Source organism: Triturus cristatus, chromosome 11, assembly GCF_964204655.1.
Source record: "Triturus cristatus chromosome 11, aTriCri1.1, whole genome shotgun sequence".
Classification (NCBI taxonomy): domain Eukaryota; kingdom Metazoa; phylum Chordata; class Amphibia; order Caudata; family Salamandridae; genus Triturus; species Triturus cristatus.
Window position 1 is genome coordinate 565,187,389 of NC_140594.1, and position 21,039 is coordinate 565,208,427.

The following is a 21,039-nucleotide window of genomic DNA, read 5'->3' on the forward strand; positions in this document are numbered from 1 at the left end:
CTATCACTTCCAGACTATGGCGAATCTACTGCTTTTGTTGGGGTTCACTATCAACGTACTGAAGTCACACCTGACTCCCTCTCAGATGCTCCCTTTTATTGGAGATGTTCTGGACACAGTGCTATTTCGGGCCTATCCTCCTGAGCGGTGAGTCCAGGACATATTAAGGCTATTATACCGATGTTTCAGCCTCTATCCTGGATTTTGGTGAGACTGACTCTGAGGCGGCTGGGCCTCATGACATCCTGCTAGTGACACATGCCAGATGGCATAAACTGGCTCTGCAGTGGGACCTGAAGTTCCCGTGGGTGCAGCACCAGGGGAATCTCTCAGACTAGGTCCAGATCTCAGGGGAACTGCACAGGATCTGCAGTCGTGGCTGACCAACTGCGATTGGGTCAGAGGCACACCCCTCTCACTTCCCCTACCAGATTACATGGTAGTGACAGATGCATTACTTCTGGGATGGGGTGGCCATCTGCAGAGGTGGAGATCCGAGGACTCTGGTCTCCTGTGTAATTCGGACTTCACATCAACTTGCTGGAGCTCCAAGCGATTTTCTTGGCATTGAAAGCTTTTCTTCCCTCCATCAAGGGAAAGCTGGTTGAGGTGTTCATGGACAACACCACCATCATGTGGCACTGCAACAAACAGGGAGGGATTGGGTCCTGGACCCTTTGTCAAGAGGCCCAGCGTCTCTGGACATGGCTGGAACAGCAGGGCATATCCCTGGTGGTTCAACACCTTGCAGGTTCCCTGAACACCTGAGCGTATGAACTCAGTCGTTGATGCCTAGCATATCACAAATGGCATCTCAATCCGGAGGTGGTGCAATGTCTCTTTCAGAAGTGGGGAGAGCCTCTGTTAGATCTGGTTGCCTCCTCCAAGAACACGCAATGTCAACAAAATTGCGCACTCGAGTTTTCAAGGCGGCAATCGCTCAGCGATTTATTTTAATCTCGAGTGGAGCTCAGGCTTCCTGTATGCTTTTCTGCCCATCCCAATCCTGTCCAGAGTGTTCAAGAAGATCAGGAGTGACCGGACCGAAGTCATTCTTGTGGCTCCAGACTGGTCACGGAGAGTCTGGTATCCTGAACTTCTCCAACTGAGCATTATTCCTCCGATCAAGCTGCCCTTTTGGGAGGATCTTCTTTCTCAGCAGCAGGTGAGGGTCCTCCACCCGAACTGGTCAACTCTACGCCTTCTTGCATGGAGATTGAGCTGTGGCAGTTAACAGCATTCGATCTGCCTTCCAAAGTCTATGATGTGACGTGATTTTAGCAGCCAGGCGTCCCTCTACCAAAACTGTGTGCACCTGCCAGCGGCAGAAATTTGTAAAATAATGTACAGAATGGTCTATTAATCCTCTTTCTGCTTCCCTCTCTCAAGTCCTTCTCTTTATTTTGACCCTTTCCCAGCAGGGCTCTGCTTTGGACCCTCTCAAAGTGTACCATTTGGCCCTGTCTGCCTTCTTGAGACTGCAAGACCAACCCTCCTTATTGAAATCCCTTATTGTAAATGGATTTCTTCAGTGGTTTGTACATATGTTCCCAACCATCCCATTTTTCATGCCTCAGTGGGACTTTAATTTGGTTCTCACCTTCCTGATGTGCGCTCCGTTTGAACCTTTGCACAACTGCCCCCCGCCCCCCTTACCGGGTGCTTTCCATCAAAACAGCCTTTTAGTGGCGGTAAAGTCTGCCACGAGATTGAGTGAATTGCATTCTCTGTCATTCACGCCTCCTTAATTGACCATATTCCCTGACAAGTTGGTGCTACGCACTAGGGCCACTTTCCTCCTGAAAGTGATGACACTATTCCATGTGGAGCAATCTGTCACCGTGCCCACTTTCTGTCAAACATATTTTTATTGAACATTTTCCAAAGTACATCCTATGGCAATGCTATCATTTCACCTCTCGCAGGGGGTGTGCAGGATTCAACAGAGCCGTAAGTGGCTAGAGTTACACAATACCCAACATAAGCCCAGCCCCGGTCTCAATGGTCTGCGTAAATAAGGGGTACAGTTTCGTACAATAGCGGAGCTCGGGGCAGATCTTCAAAGTCAGTAAGTGATAGCAGACAGTAAGCGTCCTAGATCTTCCAAACGAAGGAAGCAACTGGGAATAAGTTGCATATGCGCAGCAACAGCCCCCAACTGGGAGACAACAAAGACAAAGAACCCCCTCCCCTGCAAAGGTGTCGGCAGCATCCATACAGTGTATTTGACTGGTGGTATGAGAGGCAGTTCAAAATTGAAAGAGATGAAGGGCTCTAATGGTGGAAGGGCAGACAGCCGATGGTAGACCATGTGAAAGAAAGGTGACTAGGGGGCCCCATTTGAATTCAAAGTTCTTAAAGTTATCCCTAAATACATCTGACATTCGTTCCAGACTGAGCAGCTTCCATAGTCGAGAGTGCCAGAGGGAGATTGCTGGCACCTCCTTTCTCTTACAAGCAGCTGCCAGGGTAACCGTCGCTGCTCCTATACAGAGCCACATGATTGTCTTATCTGCTCGAGTCTGGTGTTCCAGGATAGGGTCGCGAAGCCCCAAAAGGACCCCTGCTATGGTGGTCGGGATAGGATATCCTAGCATATTTTTAATGTGTGTGAGTATTTCTTCCCAAAAGGGGCGAATAGTCGGGCAATCCCACCACATGTGTTGGAAGTCCCCCAGCAACCCACACCCTCTCCAGCATCTATCAGAAGTGGCGGGAAAGATCTGCTTAAGCCTGGACGGATGGAGATACCAGTCCATCATGGTCTTAAGATGGGCTTCCTGCAGCTCTGTTGAGTGGTTAAATCTTGCGATGTCTGTCCATAGGTGTGCCCATTCGTCATCCGAGATACCACGTTGTAGTATTCCTTCCCACATGGACATGTATTATGGTCGCGGGGAAAGTGTGGTAGCTAGTAGGAATTTATATATGAATGAAATCGCCCCCCTCATGGAAGTGGTCTTGGTGAGGAAGGATTCAAACTTTGTGAGAGGACGGGTGGCTGCCTCCCGCACTGGAGGTGCAAGGGCCCAATGCATTAACTGGGTATAATGGAATCGCTCTGTGTTCCCTAGACCATAGTCTTGTTGACAGGCGTCAAAGGTGAGGGGGTCAAAATTATGAAAAAGATGTGTCCGAGCAAGGCACCCTCCCTCCCTCCCTCTAAGCACCAAAGGGACCCTCCTGCCCTGCATACCCGGGGGGGGGGGGGGGGGAATGCTGGGTTAAAGTGCAGTGGTGTAAAGGGTGAGGGGAAAGAGGTCAACCTGTCCTCTCCTGCGAACGTATCCCAGACTTTCAGCGTGGTGCGTGTAGGAGTGGCAATGTAGGTATTCTTGGGTCTGTCTGTTTTAGGGCGCCAAACTAGGTCCCAGATAGTCCTCCCTGTTACACTACGGTCCATATGTAGCCAGTGCTTGTCGGATTCCCGTTTGGACCACTCAGCCAGGACTCTTAACTGTGCTGCTTTGTAATATAATTGGATGTTGGGAATTCCCACTCCACCCTCCGTGCGAGAGCGATGCAGCAGGCAGAAGGAGAAGCGAGCGTGTCCTACTTGCCAAATAAAACGTAGGATCATAGTTTTAACTCGTCGGAAGAAGTCTCTCTCCAGTTTTATGGGCAGGGCCTGAAATAGATAAAGAAGCTTGGGGAGAAGTGTCATTTTTACCGCATGTATCTGGCCTAGCCACGACAGGAAGAGGGGTTTCCACTTTGTGAGTTCTGTTTGGATACGAGTGACAATGGGAGGAAAATTAACAGCGTAGAGCCCTTCTATCCTCGGCGTTAATTGGACTCCCAGATATTGTATAGAGGAGGTAGCCCACGGTAGAGGAGTAAGAGACTGGAGCCTGCAGACTTATGTTTGCGGTAATGTGAGGTTGAGGATGTATGATTTGCCTAAATTTATTTTAAAACCTGGCACTGCTTCAAAGCGTTCAAGTTCTGACTGCAAAGGTGGAAGGGACGTGGCCGGATCGGAAAGGGACAAAAGAACATAGTCTGCGAAAAGAAACATTTTATGGGGGTCTCCAGTGAATTGTATCCCCTGAACTGCAGGGTTAGCCCTAATCGCCATCGCTAGGGGTTCAATGCTAAGAGCGAAGAGTTGGGGCGAAAGGGGACACCCCTGTCTTGTGCCTATAGAGTGGAAGAAGGAGGATGAACGTACCCCGTTGACTACCACCCTAGAGCGAGGTTGAAGGTAATTAGCTCGGATCATAGTGGAGAATTTGGGTGAAAATCCAAATGCCGTAAGTGTGTGGAACAAATGCCCAGTCAACCCTGTCAAAGGCTTTTTCAGCATCCAGTCCCACCAAAACAGCGGGAATCTGACGTCTGTTGGCCATCTCTATAACGTGTACAATCCGGCGGGTGTTATCATGGGTTTGACTGCCTTTGATAAACCCAGATTGGTCAGGGTGTATGACATCCGGCATAAGATCGTTCAATCTCTTAGCTAGAATGGAGGAGTACAGTTTTGCGGCGAGGTTAAGAACCGCGATAGGTCAGTAGGAAGCACATTTTTGGGGATCTTTCCCTGCTTTGGGTATCATGGAGATCATGGCCTCAGTCATGGATGCAGTGGTCTCACCCTCTTCGGCCATCCATGCCCACTTTCTGTGCTCCGCATTCCTCTAAAGATGAAGAGCGACTCCACCGTCTGGACCTAAACAGAGTGTTGTCATTCTACCTTGACTGCACTAAAGAGTTCCGGGTGAATGACCAACTCTTTGTGGGGTATGTTGGATCAAAGAAAGGTTATGCAGTGCGGAAGAGGACTGTCATGTGATGGGTCGTCCTCTGCATCAAAATGTGCTTCTCTCTGGCCAATAAACATACTCCTGAAGGCTTAAGAGCTCATTAATCTAGAGCTAAGGCTGCGACCTCAGTGTTGCAATGTTGTGATTCAGTCCTTGAGATTTGTCAGGCAGCAATGTAGGCACCACTGCAAACATTCATAACGCCCTACTGCCTGGACAGTCAAGTCCACGGGGACGGCCTTTTTGGTCGGTCTGTCCTGCAGGACTTCCTTGTCTAAATTTGTCCCCAGTCCCTCCTCCAGGGATGGTATTGCTTGGGTATCTATTGTTAGGTAAGGAATCTGTGGCTAGAAGTCTCTATCAGATAGACAAGTTACTTCTCTTCAGTAACGCCTTATCTGGTAGAGACATTATCTAACCGCAGATACTTAACGACCCACCCATCCTCCCCGCACTTTAGACAGGTTTTTAGGATCCGGACTGATGCCTTTCAGGGTCCTAGTTGTTCTAAACAGACTTCCTGACTCTGCTCTCCTGGGTGGAAAATTGTGAAAAGTAACTGACGTCAGTGAGTCGAGGTGGCGCCTATATAGGTAACATGGACGTCCCTTCTGGTCCGGACACCACCAGCATCACGCGGAGCCAACCGACACCACCTGTTGGTGCGCAAGGGTATTGCTCGAGCACAAGTCTTTCAGATCCAGCTGATGCCTGGGATATTCTAAGGTAAGCAATCTGTGGCTAGATCATGTCTTTACAAGATAAGGCGTTACCGAAGGTAAGTAACTTAGTCATCTAGTAGGTGTCTCTGAGGAGCTTTGTGTTTGTATTTAGGAAACAATTTCAAAGTTTTATGTTTTGAATAGGTATAGGTTTCCCTTGCACCGTTTATCAGAAGTCCCCCAATTGAGGTGAGGCTGGGGATGGTATAACTTGAAATTTTATATACACACATCTCTATGGGATTTTGGAGAGGACCGGGAAACCCCTACAACAGGGGATAATTTCCTCTGTAGTAGGTGTGTGCCTGTCCTGTCTAAAATCCCCTTTGCTTAATTGTCAATAAGCAATAGATCTAGATTTAGATCTAGATTTAGATTTAGATATAGATTGATCTCTATCCCTATCCATGAGGAAGTTGAATTACTAAACAGTATTTGCCCTCAAACTCATGTGGGCACAGCACTTGAGGCCTAACATAGATAATTTTGGTGGATGGAAAATTAATGAGGCAATAATCTATATTCGGAAGATGGTAAAGTAGAGATGTGTGGATATATAATTGTGAAGAACTTGCATCTACTGATTATTTTTGGTCCGTGAATATACGTACTGTGTCAGTGATAGACTCAAATCTTCTCTATTTCTTTACTTATGCCTCTTTTTTCGCTTTTAATTGGGTGTGGTGGATTGTATAAATGTATAATGAGAGAGGTAGAGCAAGGTATTTTATATTGTCTGTTGTAGGAATCGAGGGTATGAGGTTGAGTAGGTTTCATGGGTACAATTTATGAATTAATATCAAGTCTGATATTCTTGTCACAAATGAATTTGACACCCAAAAGTAATATAACAATGCAAATACATTTTTTTTGTATTAATAAATAAAAATAGGTATTTTGCATATAATTTAGGCTCAATGTTGTATTGGTTGATATATGAATCACTTTAGATTTGTATAAATTACTGTAGACCTGTGAGCAATTCTGATATTTGATGGGGAAAGCGGAACTACTTGTGTCTGTATAAAGTATTGTTCTCCTGATCCTCAGAAACCTCTTTTTTTTTTCTTTTCTTATACACCCACTTAGCCCTTTCTTGTTTGAGAGGCTAACCACCCACCTAACCTCACTTGCTAGTCTAAGTGGCCGTAGATTAGTCTCTCTATAAATATTCAGAACTCAAGATCTGAGTCCTGCCTATTTACAATAATTTGGGAGGAGTCCATCATTTAACTCTTTCAATGTTGACCAGGTTGACTGTATTGTCAGTCAGGTGGCTTCTTTGCCAATTTCTCAGCATCAGTTAATTTCTCATCATCCAGGCCTTAATTAATGTTTTGATCAGTGAATATATCAAACAATATACCTTTTTTTTATTTTAACCATTTTGTATCTGTAAATTAATGGCAGCTATACCTGCAAATCTGAGAATAATATGTCTCGATCTGTTTCCAGTTTGACCGTGAACACTTTAATGAAGTCTTTGTGGACCTAAAATGGTTTGAAAGCAAAGTAGGCAATAAGTATCTCAACGAGGCAGCTGGCCAAGCAGCAGAAGAAGCAAGAAAAAGCAATCAGAAAATATTAAAGGTTGGAAATTCTTATATTCATAATTAAAATATGTAATTTTGCTAGGTAATCGTGACATGCAGAATGTTTTTTTAGCAATTTACGTTCAGAAAAAGTTTAAGTCAATGTGTTTCTTGATCATTTGCTTGGGGAATCATGTCTCTTTTTACATACATTGTGGGTGTTGTGTAATACAAATTTGCAAATATAGTTGTCAGTAATTTATCTTGAATATTTTATTTGAATAATGCACATTTTAGCCACCATGAACTGCACAAAGTGTTAATGCTGGGACAGATGTAAAAACCTAGTTATTTATGTGAGAAGCAGCCATTTTCCAAAGTTTTTTGCGAATACCAGGAACAGAGACCCCTGTATTACGCGCCAGTTTGAGCATGCAAATTTTGTTATCCACAAGGAAGTCTGGGAACTCTGCTTCTTTGAAGGGGAGTGCAATCCAGCTTTTCAAAATGAACCAGCGAACCTAAGCGATGGAGAAAGACTATGATGTAATGTAGCTGTTTGTGAAGGGTACTTGGCCATCAGGAGAATGGTGTCAGGGTAGATCATTTGCTGAAAGCCTTGAGTGCTGATGTGGCCTAAGAGAGTTTGGTGAAGCACCACGGAATTCAAGGACAGACCAAAGATTAGGAAGCGGAACAGTCATCTGTCTACCCACTGGAACTTGGGAAACTTCTTGGGGGTCTTCAAAAAAATGGAATTGAGAGAAAAGCGTCTTACATATGTGGATGCGATGAAGGTGTCTCTAAAATGAGTGCCATTCATCTTTAAATGTTAATATAAGACCCACATGTTTGTAGAATTCAGATCTAATACTAGGTGTAAACCTTTGAGCTTCTTCTGTACCATAGAAATTGAACTGACAAAACCCGTAATGGTGAAGTAGATCCCATCATCCCATTCCAGATCAATGCTGCCACCTCTAAGTTTACTAAGTAGTCTTCTTTGTGAGAGCAGAAATTACATTGGGGAAGCTGGTGCTATAATGGAAGATCCTAAAAAAAGCTGCACAATAAACTTTGCTGATTTCAAGTACTTAAAAGCTACGAGTAAATTGTTCTTATTCTGGTAGAATTAAACGTCCACCCCCTTTTTCTCTTGGGAGGTGGAAGCTGGAGACTTACTTGATTGAGCTCGTGAAGCCGCGCGCAAGATCACTCCTCTGCCTCTTTGACTGTTGGGGTGTGGGGACTCTGATTGGAATGACCTCCGCTGTTGTGTCTGAGAAAGTGAAAACCGCTGTACCAGCCACTTTTGCCATTTAAGCACTCATGCCTCTCTTCTGCCAATCCTTGAACCCTTCTTTTGTAAATGATGCAATGAGTGGACTACTGAGCCTTATCTATGGAGGTGGGAGTGGGATGCATTTGGAAATCTTATTAATTAACTGATCTCCAAAGAGGAGGTCTCTATGTGAATTTAGCTTAGGTTGCCGATATAAACAATATTATTCTTGTGCATGAAGACAGATTTTTACTATTTAGCAATAATGGTGGTGTTAGCATCTTCCAAGAAACCCACAGCTCTCTGAGACCAGTCATTAAGCGTAGAACTATCAAGATCGCACTGGGCAGTGTGCTCTAGCATGTCAAGGAGCACTAGGAGCTTGCTTTATGACATGTAACTGGCGACTCTGGTAGAAAAGAGACCAGGTTGTTAGCAGTCCAGGAACCCTTAGACAACAGGCTGTTTGGCCTGCTAGTTCCTTGAGTTTCCCATGTGTGCGTTTGCCAGATACAATGACAGCTAGCCGCGCATCCCGAAGTGACAGAACCTCTGAAAATGAATTCTGCTTGTGGGGGCTCCAAAACTTTGTTCCTCAAGGAAGTGACTAAGGGAGCCAAAATATTCCTGGTCAATCTTGACAAAAGTCTAACTGAAGATCATGAGTAAGAGCTGTTAAAGAACTCAAAATCTCCTCCTAAATAATAAAAAATAGAACGCTAAAATAAGAAGAGGCCTACAAAAAAAACGTAATACATGCTGTTCAAAGCTAGAAAGACAGACTGTTTTACTCTGAGGCCTAATTGGATGATGTTTGCTCTTAGTTGAGACAAAAAGGCAGGTCCTCTAAGTACTCTGATCATCTTGACATTCTAGCATTGTATGCAGCAGGGAGGAGTAAACAAGCAGGGGAAAACTCCTTTCATCACAACGGAACTTTTTAAACCTGAAATGTCCTTTCCTTTCTAATAACGAAAGTGGAATATGATGACTCCTGTAAAACTAGAAGATCAAGGGTCTCTCAGATCTAAGTAAAATTGACTTTGTCTGAGCGGTGAGATTGGGAGGGTAATGTAGAGCAGGCCGATTCCATCTTGAGTTGTCAGAGCAGCAACCTACTAGGTGCTACGCCTCGCAATTGTATGTGTTGTGGGTGCCAGTCTGGTTAAGGTGTGAACCATGACTCGACTAAGATTCACCTGCCTTTGGGACATGAGATTGGATTTGGGTACGAGGCCCTGCTCAAACTCTTTTCCCTCCATCAGCCTAACAGGTGCAGGTGAAATTTGGGTCTTTTGAAGATTGTCTTTTGTGCTCAGGTTGCCAACTTTGATGCCTGTTCCACTTTTTAACTTACTTATGGGGTATGTTTACATAGAAGTAGATGGCATCCCTGCCTTTAAAAAACAGGTGTACACTTTTGCTCATGTAACCAACTTCAAATTTTTGCCCATATGTAATGATTTTACTAATTTAATAGCATTTCTGCCTGAAACATGTTGCCATTTGGATGACTGGACCATGTCGGAGTACCACCTTTCTATTGTTGGTGTTTATGCACAACACACCCTACTGCCTCTCTGGCTAAGTCAGTGGTGTATAGCTGCTTATATGTTTTGGTCCTAACTATTCATAAATTACACGTCTCTCTCACTACTCCATCTCCTTCACACTGTTATTTGCTGCACTCTGAGACAAGATATGAGCTCCTCTTTGGCCAGTCAAGCTTAATAGCAAAACTGTTCTAGGCTCACAACAAATACAACACTGTCATCCACACACTCCTGTTCGATGTAGCTTGCTAACCATCTGAAAATGTGTTCCAACGTCTCGCATAAATGCATGAAATGCTGTATGATTGTTACAGTGCAGTACATGTCCTTCTATTATCTCGAGTCCGGTACAGGCCCCAAAAAGGAAGCCGACACCGGAATCTCTCATAAATTTAATGTGGGCTTTTGTAAAACATCTGGACTTGTCACAAAAGTGACGATTTTGCATTTTTCATGTCAATCACAAAATTCTGGAGGGTCCATGCAGTCATGAGCTGTTTCTTTCAGCTAGGAATATTAAGAGCACTTCTTTCTAAAGCTAGCAAAGCAATCTATGACTATAATGAAAGTGAAAAGATGTACTAAACAAGACTAAGCAATTTATTCCTCCCCCCATATATTTAATATTTCTATTTATAAGGCATCAGGTGCAGGCAAAGCCATATTGTAAGCATTCCATAGTTAGGTGGATTGTTTTTGCATTGTTATGCTTTGTGAAAGTGACTACAACTTCTGCAAGATGATAGAACAAGAATTGCTCCGCCAATGGCTAAAACAATATATTTTTGGTCTCGTAAAGCATGCATTGTCATCATAGTCACAGTACGGAAGAGGGCTGCTTTTTATGTGGCTTTGCTCATTGTGAAAGAGCAGAATGTAGTCACCCACAGTGAATTCAACCAGTGGATGAAGTTGACTGACCCCATTACTCCATGCTGTATGTTGTAGTAACTGAAGAAAAGTGTGATACAATGATAGACCAATAGATAAAAGAGCCGGCTGAAAGCCCCTGTAAATAAGTACATGAAACATAGCATTTTAGTAAAATCAAAAGGGCTTGGCTATTGCCGGATCTACAAATATCCCCGTTGTAAAGACCTCTTTCTAATGGGTATCTTGCATAGGCATTTTGGTACTATATTAATGGTCGGCGCTGTAGAAATGCTAATGCTTATTTTGCCCTTTCCAGCTTTGTCCTGTTTTGAGTGAGCGTCATTCTGTCCGAGTTCTGGCGGATATCTCCACTCTGCTTAAATAGAAAAGTGAAGGCTAATGTGGTTCTGCGACTCTCACTTTCAACCACAGTGGAGCAGTGTTCCTGTTTTCATGATTGGGTCTATGTGTGTGTCTTTTTGTAATTTTTATTTATTTATTTTATTTTAAGGTTAAATATAGTTTTGTCCTAAAATATTTATGAAAAGGGTCTTTGATTCATGTGACCCACATGCATTTATGGCTATTAGAATTATTATGAAGACAGTCCCAAACATCCTTTTTGGGATGATAATTATCTGTATTTTGTTGTACTAAAATTGCTGTGAATCTAATTTTATTCTGTGCTGTAGAATGCAGTTAGATTCTTTTTTTATGACTGACATCCATATTTGTTTTTATTGTTAATAGGCGAGAGAAGACACACTTTGTTTAGCTGCATTCGACATAAGTGAAGACAAAGCAGCTACTTCTAAAGGTAAGCATTGCAAGCTTGTAACTATTTGTGTTTTTCTCGACTGCCGAATGATCATGCCTTTTTTGTGATTTACTGGTTAACTACTCTGAATTAAACAGCAGTACAAACATGTTACTTTCTATAAATACTGAAAGAGAACACAGTAACTTTAAAAATATATATATTTTACTTCCAAGAAGTAAAGAGGAAGATAAAATAACAAAAAAGGCACTGTATTAAAAGAAAAAATCTAAAACACATATCAGGATAGTATCACTAAAAGCCACAAGGCAGTTTTTTATTTGGGTGACCCAAGTATGGCATCTAGTAATCACGAGTAGTCGCTAAGTCTGCTAGTAGTTGGAGATCTATGAGAAGGAGAAAGAGGGCAGATGAAGAGCGAGACATGAAATGGAGTCAAAAGCCTCAATACTTACCACAGTATCCATACGTGTTTATGATGAAGGGCCTTTTGTCATTTTTTGTGGGAGACAAAGCCGCAGATGAAGGCCTGAAGTAGTGCAGCACCACTCATCAATGCTACAAAGCTAAAACCATTTTGCAGACCCACCAGAAATCTCGATCTGTAGAAATTTCAATCAATACGTAAGTTTTGCCATCTTGGACTTCTCTTAACTTTGCTGGATACCAGACCAACATCTCAAAGCTACGTTTCTCACAGTCCTAACAGTCTAGCCTGCCTCTTCAACTTAATGCTTCCGTTTAAGCCTGGGAAAGGTAGATTTCTATCCCCTTCCAAAGAAATTGAATTCCTCCTTATGGTATCCTTTATCACTAAGCGATTATAGCTGGGGGACTGCAACTTCTCCAGATGTGTCCCTTCCCCTTGTTGGACTCTTGGTGCAAAGTCTCACCATTTTCACAACACCAACTTTGGCAGATGGATCCCTGCCCCTCAAATTTTTAAAGTTTGCACTGCCTCTTTTGAATCTTCCTCTGTATGGATTGCTGGTATACTGGAAATGAACAGGTTTGAGACCCTAGAAGCATGCTCCCTTTTCTCAACTGTATTCTACTAGTGCACTATAAAGCTTCTCTTGCAGATGTTTGCAGTGTTTTGTCAGGTCAAACTGTCTTAATATAACATCTACGATCTGCTAAAAACATCACCAACCGATCTGCTAAAAACATCACCAAGTTGGCGATACATTTGCCTCCCATCACAATTGTAAATCCTCCATCTTGTTGTCCACCTCAGCCCATTTTCATTTCCACATAACACCCAGTAGACTTTGAGTCTCTGATCATTGTCATAGAGCAATACAAGCAATCTGGAACTAGTCACTCTGCCTGTGCCAGAAATTGGAGCCTCTCAGCACCTGTATATTCAATGTGACAGTCATCTGCCTATTTCCCTGTTAGCTTCTGTTGGGACACGACTGCTTCCTGCATGGTGAATGGGTGTGTACCCCTGCCCTGAGTACCTGACTTCTTGTGAAGCTGTTATCCTGACTTTTTGTTTTTGACTCCAGCATCACTCTAATCTATGCACAGAAGCCTATGCCTGTCCCTTTAATGCACGGTCTAGAACCTGTGACCTAGAGGGGCGCACCAACCAACTTTTTCTCTGTGTCAGGAAAAGTGTGTTCTGTGGGCCTCTCTCATGTAGAGTTTTGATGTTATGTGAACCCGAGGCCGATCCAGCACCTTCGATCGCACTGGGGCAGCTGAGGGGGCTTTCTACATCCGTGGGACAGTGGCTGCTCTCTGCCGTCACTGTGAAGGGGCTGTTTCCCCCTCCTGCATCGACACCAGACATTGCACGGCGGACGTTCACTGCAGCTACTGATTGCCCCCGCCACCATCTTGCCCAGAAGCCATCACATCGCCCAGTCCTGCTGCAGCCCCGATGGCCTTGCCTAACTGTCTACCCCTGAACTGTGCCTGGCGGGGATGACTGCTTCTTTGCCGTCTGAGGTGGGGCCGCCACGCAACTGATCACCGTGGAGCACTCTGAGTCTGCTGGAGGAGCCACGCAGCAGCTTGATGCTCCGAGGGTGTGTGGATGCGATCCCCCTTCAAGAAATCTGCCCGCTCGGACAGCCAGAGGTGACTCAGACAACAGCTGCGTACCGGGGTAGGCCCGGTCACGGAACCTCTTGCCCTGAGGCCTCCGTAGCACGGGTATGCCTGGCTTCACCTGCTCATCCCAGGCCTGCAATAAGGCCTGTCTGCACCCTTGCCCCCAGGAGAGGGATTAGAGGTGAGGCGCGATCGCGGGGTTGGGCGATTCACTTGCTGTGCCCGAGTCTCCTGGGGCTCTACTTGCCTTGCTGACAGGGACCTATCCTGATAGCGGTGGCTGGTGGCAAGACCGGGGGCCCTGGGACTGCTTACACACCCCAGCCTGGAGCTTGGACATATCACTACGGGGGGCCGGTGTAGTAGCTGGCGGCATGGGAACATTTCACTGACAGGCCCCTCCCTTACAACTTCAATTGTGGGATGTGACCCGGCTTGCCTTCAGCCTGTAGTTCGCATCCCTGCCTCCTGACGAGCAACCTGAAGCCGAGAGAGCTGCCCGAGCCATTAGAGGTGCCGGAGCCCCCTGGAGCTGTGCCGCCCTCGTTGCCTGATAACTACTGTGATTCAGACCTAGAGGCCTGTGACTGCTTGCCTTTCGTCCTCCCTACGAGCGAGTGGGCCTGAGCTTACCCGGGGCAACTTGTGCGGTGAAGGCGTGGGTGGTTAGTGGGACCTCCTGGAATGCTTAGGTGCTTCCGAAACTCTCGTTGTACGGGCTCCTGGGGGCATAGTTGGCTTTCTCCACTGGGACTGCATATATGTGATCTGGCTGCGGCATTGGACCCTCTCTCTTGCCATATGGGGCGAGGCCCTCATACCGCTGCCTCCATAATCCAGGTGGCTTGGGGATAGGTAGATGCCCAAACCATCCTCTCTCGGCCTCAGTAATCCGTGCACTGCCAGGTGTGCCATCGACGAAGGCTTCCCATGCGCTCTCTCCTGATTGGCCTGTGCCTGGACTCCTTACCCCAATAAGGTGGACTGTACCTGCTGACGGCTACACCTTCTCTCTTCCTGGTGGAGGAGTGGGGAAATGGTATGGCACACAGGTTCTCTGTTGCACAAGGGGTCCAAATCGGAGCTCCCTGCTTTCCTTCAGGCTTGCACACTGCACAATATGTTTGAGGCATATGGGCTGCAGATCACTCACTAGTGCATAGATCGCCATCTGGGGGTGGGCCCGGATGATTACACTTTGTTGTTGTCCTGGAAGAGTCTTTGTATGGTAGATGACTCCTCTGGAGCATAGTGCGCATGGGCATCGACTCAATCTTCAGATTGTTTTTTTCCGCAATTGGGCTCGGATGTGTATGTCGCTCCTGCTCGGTTTTGTTACCGATCTCTTTTCAACGTGCATTCCCTGATTCCTAACGTCTGTATTGTTTTCGATTGTAGAATGTAGAGTGTAAAAGGAAGTCTCAATCAGAGCATAGGGTCTCCATCCCCTGCAGGGTCACTATACCTCAGATTTCAAGCACAAGTACAATTATAGAAACAACAGAGGTATGGAAGGTGAACCTGAAAGTTGAGGAGGGTGAGTCGTATGTGAATCTATAAAAGATATCAATACAGGAGAAGCACAGTGTACAGGTAAGTAACTTGTTTTTTCTCCAGTATTTTCTTTTTTCTACATTAACATGCTTGAATCAAAATAGTAAACAATTATCAAATGTTAGCAGCAGCGGGTAAGATGAACTATCCCACCATGCAACCCAAAGTAGAAAAAATAAACCATAGGCATAAAGTGTAGCCATTACAGAAAGGTATTAATCACTGATCATACAATAACTGTATATGAAAAATAGACACTAAGAAGTTTATAACTTATGCGAACAGACTTCACAGAACAGCTTGTCCGACTGCTACATCTGCCTTTTGCCATGCGTCCACGCAGTAATGCTTTGTGAAGGTATGGACGTTTGTCTCGTCCATGTCGCCGCCCTGCAGATGTCAGATAAGGACATTCCGGAAAACAGGGCTGAGGAAGCTGCTACCTTGGCCGTGGAATGAGCTGTGACCTTGGTAATTAGTGTGTGGCCAGCGCTCTCATGACAGAGTATAGTCGATGAGAACGTGCGAGTAATCGATGGCCGCATCAAAGCCTGACCCTTCCAGGGGGCAGAGAAGGCGATGAGCAACTGAGTAGATTTTCAGAAAGACTGTACTTTTCAAGTAGAACTTTAAACAGCGTTTAATGTCCAATGAATGGAGAGTTCTTTCAGCCAGCAAAGATGGAGCGGGAAACGCGGACGGCAAAGTCTTTGGCCCATATTTATGGTAGCGTGTTACGTAGTATCATTGTACCACAGTGATTTTATTGTACCATTAGATGTGGCCTTGTGTAGACTGATAGGTGTCAAAACACGAAATAATGTACAGGTTCCCTCTTCTAGACTTCTATTGTATAGTACAGCTAAGACAAATTAGTTCACATCTGTATAGTTCAGTTCTTTTTTTCTGTTTGAGGGATCTTAAATGTGTTTCAGCACTCTTTGCATTGTTAACAAGTATTTGGGCCTCCACTTGGCTGTAGCTCTATTCTGAATGAAATCTGAAAAAGCATGCTGTTTAATTTCTCGTACGGTCCCGATCTTGAGTATCCTTTCCTTTTGAACGGCCTCGAACATTAAGTAAAACCTACACAAAAGTAGGGTCTGTTTATAAAGCTCTCGATGTCAAGTTGTGAAGGTGTTTGCTCTTATGGTTTAATTCATACAATTGCTGCTATCTCCTTTCAGTTCTCCAGGATGAGGATCCAGAAGACGAAGATCTGTTTGAGACAGAGTTTCGGCAGTATAAGAGATCTTACTATATGACCAAGATGGGAGTGGAAGTAGTTTCAGAGTAAGTCATCATATTAATTCATGCTTATAATGCTTTTTTAAGCTGTTGGTTACCTTTTGTGGGAAAGTTCTATTTTTTTTTTTTTTTTTTTTTTTTTTTAAACCTTTATTGCGGTAAATGCACAATACACAGCGTCTGCCTACAACCCCTCGGGGCCGGCCGCTATGACATTGTAGAACATAGAACAATAATGTCAGGATAAGAAAAGGTTTAATTTTATGATTTTGTCGAGTACAATGTAGTGAACTACGAGAGGAGTCGAAGCTAACATTGACCAGGAGAGACATAACCATTCACGAAGCTCCCAGAAGGAGGCGTTATATAGGAAAGCATTTGCAAGGAAACAGGTAGCCACCATCCGGGAACTAAGAGCAAACACTATACCACAGAATGATAGAACACAATAAACTCCCAACTAACACTGAACCCCGACCCCGAAGAAACAAAGAAACATAAAAGAAAAGGAAACCGAAGAAGAAGAGCGAAAGAAAGAGAAAGAGGGCCATAGAGACAAAGAAAAGACATGGAACACATCCCATCCCCCCACCCTGCATACCAGCGGAAGGCCACGGCCCACCCCCCCCCAGTAGGCATGCCTGTCGCCCCAAATGAACCCCAAGTAGGAAGAGAGTCCGGAGAGTGGGAAAGAACATCCCAGTCTCCGACTCCCAGAGAAGGCAGGAGGAGGAAATTTTACATACTCCCGGTCACCACAGCCCCATAAGCATCCCCCACCCTGAGTATCATCAGCACAACTGAAGTAGCAAGCAAAGCAGCAGGTGGGGAGACTCCATTCCAAATGTGCAAATAAATCCGATAATTAACAGTCCCGTCCTAGTACCCGCCCGCCAATACGTACAGCAAACTAAAGGGAATCGCCCAGCCCTGGCCCGATCCTAAGTGGCCCCACAGATCCACCCCCGCAATCAACAATAGCAAATTACACACATGCGGCACAGCAAATACATGGACAAATATTCTAGTCCGGGTCATGCCAGGCGGTCAGGCAGGATCATCAAGGGGGACAACATCAGCCCTGGCCAGAACGCGGAGACCCCACCAAGCATGGCCACCGCTGGAAGTGTACCTCAGGCAGAACAAAGGAGCAAGATGGCCGCTCCCGGCTTAGAAGACGCAGAGGGAGAGGAAGCGAGAGTTCCCAATCATAAACCATCACCACAGCGATAGTAACCAACACAGTTTTCCCCACAGAACGGCACACACTCCGGCGATGTTGAGGAAGCCGTGGCAACACTTGCAGAGGCAGAGTCTCAGCTTGTAAAGTGGAAGGGAGCTTTGTATCCGCAACTTTGTCATTAAAAGAACACTCGACACTGTAGCCAGGGAGAGGACGTTCCACAGTATCCCCCTGTCGCCACATTGTATCCACCTCGAAGGGAATGAGAGGCATTGGGGGGTCAGACAACCGCAGTAGTTCCCTGGATGGCATAGCAGCATCGATCTTCCGCTCCAGTTCTCGAGTGTGTTGGCACCATGCCGCCCTCAAGTCTTCCAGGGCTAGAAGGATATCACCATAGGTCAGGTCAGCTCCTCGCTTCCGCATGTCGGCAGTATGTAAAGGCGCCACCAGGACACCCTCCAGCTCGACAGTAGGCAGGGAAGCTTGCGTCAGGGGTATGGAGGCTTCCGTCTTTCCGGCGAGGTAGACCGGCACCGCCACCATTTTGGCAGTTAGCCCACAGCGGAGGGGTGAGGGCGACTCCATAGGGCGGAGGAATAGTAGTTAAGGCAAGAAAAGTTACTGCTGCTATACGGGGCTCACTCGATGGGAGAGCCCTCGGCTGTATTGCGATGCGGGTGGTGGGCGCTCTAAAACGGATACCGCTCTGACCGCTGGTAGCAGGACAAAGGAAGGTTCGCCAGCCCGGGCCCAATCCTACAGGAATTCTCTCCGTCGCGAAGAAGGCTCCGCCAAGCCGCCCACTCCACCTCCGGTCACATTTCCCCAGGCGCCGGTCCAGCCCCAGGTCGTCTCACCGTACGTGATAAGCGGTGTCCGGTGACGGTGGTCGGGCCAGGGTGCGTGGGCAAGGTCCGAAGTCGGCAAACTCTATGAATCCTCGACCAAAAAAGCCGGCGGGGACATCGGAGGAACGCGGAAAGTATCAGCGCATTCGTGGTTACAGTTGCTCGCACCGTAGGCAGGATTAAAGATCAGGATGTCATATAAACAGCAGACGGGCTGCGGAGCCGGGAGCTCAGACGTCCTGTCCGTCCGCCATCTTGGCTCCTCCCCCAAGTTCTATTTTTTTTAATTGGTTCGTGACATCTCCTGTTTCTCTTTTATACATTTTATTTGGGAAGTAAGTTTAATGAACAATGTATTCCAAAAATAACTTTAAAGTTTATGTCCCCTTCTTAGAACTGTACACATTTTTACTTACTATTTGTCATGGTGTTGTCTTTAATTGAATCATTTAATCTACATATGCCAAATAATTTAAACAAATGTAAGCCAACATAATTTCCTGTATTAGGTTCCCTCCATATAACAACACTCTTGCAATAACTACTCACTGGTGGCAAGGCTCCCAAATCTTTCCATTTGTGCCCATTTTATTTCTCTAGGATATTCAGGTGGTTGGAAGTTTCAAGAATTTTTTTTTATGTTCTTCTCAGAAACAGTGTTCGGCAGCATTAGATGCATAAAGGACACACTGATTCTTGTTCATTCTCCGTTGAGATTTTTCATGTAACTTTAACTTTAAAAGGAAATTTTTTGTGTACTCTCTTAGAAGGCAACCTTTTTTTTTTTTTTTTTTGGGACCTTTGGCTAGAGCTAGAATAAATCTTTTTGGGGGCCCCTTCGCCATTGTTCTGTTCCTTGCCTTATGCCTTGCTATGCCATCACTATAGATGCATTGTTTTGATGATCTTTCTTCTGCTGGCACCTCAAAAGGAGTATACTCTGCTTTCTTTATGCAGAGATAAAATTATGGAAATGTTAAAGCTGCTGTCTGGAATTCAGCCTAAGTGGATTTTAATACCAGTCCTGGTGCCAAACTTTAGAGTGCAGTGCAGGTGATTTGTTTTGCTCAATCGTCATTGTTTGTTTTGGAACCCAAAATGCTATTGTTGACTAGCTTTGGGAATCCATCATTCTCAGAGCGGATAATAAATCCATCAAAAAAATGCAATTCTGATAAAATAAATTGAAAAATAATTAAAATAATGAACACACCAAGGACCTAAAAAATACGTAAAACCTAATTCTTTACACAAATTTGATACCTCCAACAGCCGACATGGAAGAACAACCCATCCGGTTCTAGGATTTGAATTGGTATAACAAAAAAACGCAACACATATTCCTCTGTACAACAGCATACAGAGTGCAATTTAGACTTCGTAACAGGAGATGACCAAGAATATGTAAAAGTAGCTATTGGAGGGACACGATATCTAAACTTCAGTTACAAACCTCTTGAAAACAATGGTTTATATTATTATCTAAAAATTCCTCATGCTTGAATTCATATATTGGAGCAAAAAACCTTCGGACCGGCTACCAAGTGCAGGAAAAGTCACTTCTCTTCATAAGTCCCCAATACTTATCCTTCACAACAGCAATTGAAGCTGACCTGATAGATGAAGGGCTAAGGCAGAAGTCTCTCAGACCTAGGTCAATTAAGGACCTCTTGACATGATTTATCCAGGAAATCCTCAGAGCCTTACGTCAACTGATAATGTCACTATGCAAATCATTAAGATAATAAAACTTTGTGTAAATAAGACAATAAAACTTTTCTTGTTATTTTTAAAAAAAAGTCATTGAGGTAAATACATAGGCATTTCTTGACACACAGGACATCACTGTACCATTCTACCTTGTAAAATGTTTAACATTACATGTAGGGCCTTATTAAGAGTTTGGGGGTCCGTGAATTGCCGTACCTGCGGTCCGACCGCTGTATTATGAGATGGGCAGATTGCTATTGCAAAGACCGCTGACACCATCCGCACATGGCAGACCGCCAGGGTCACTGTCGGGGAATAGAAGCTGCCATAGGGCAGTACAGAGGAGTTTCACTGCCTTCTGTATTACAAGTTGGCTTTCCAATGAGCCGACTGCGACAGTGGGACAGCTAGGTTCGAGTCAGTGAAAACTAAGGATTTGGGGTACATATTCACCCCTTTCCTGCTTTATTCGTAAGAGTTCGACTTGGATCCCTTTCTCTTGGTCTTTCCTTCACAGCAGCATCTTTACCCCAAAGAATACGACCCTGTTTACAGCGACATACAGGTAAGTCCATTTTGTACCATATACTTATTGCCCGGACTAGCCACATATAGGCCAGACTCCCACAATGGGTAGGTGGTATTTTTTACTCCTATATCATGCATATGTGTACATTCAACACGTGCAGTCCAGATGTGCACACAAGCATCCATAGATATGGAAAACCATTGCCCACTGCGGCAAGATCACCGCAGTCACTACACGGGCCCTGTGGTCAACTCGTAATATGGCGGTCAGAAGACAATCAGCACTGCGCTCTTTTAGTGGCTGCGGTGTTCAGGCGGTCGGACCACCAAACTCTTAATCAGGCCCTTAGTAATGGTCAGGCATATTTATTTTTGTTGGCTGTGTTGCATAAAATGTCACC

At 45.1% G+C, this 21,039-nt stretch overlaps 1 protein-coding gene across 1 annotated transcript in view; it reads left to right on the top strand.

Annotated features, from left to right (window-relative positions):
* Positions 1-21,039, top strand: part of XRN1 (5'-3' exoribonuclease 1) — a 1,184,094-nt gene that overhangs the window by 214,035 nt on the left and 949,020 nt on the right. The window contains exons 10-12 of the mRNA XM_085633624.1: positions 6,941-7,075; positions 11,476-11,542; positions 16,306-16,411. Coding sequence (XP_085489750.1) covers positions 6,941-7,075; positions 11,476-11,542; positions 16,306-16,411 — 308 coding nt within the window. The remainder of the gene's footprint in view (positions 1-6,940; positions 7,076-11,475; positions 11,543-16,305; positions 16,412-21,039) is intronic.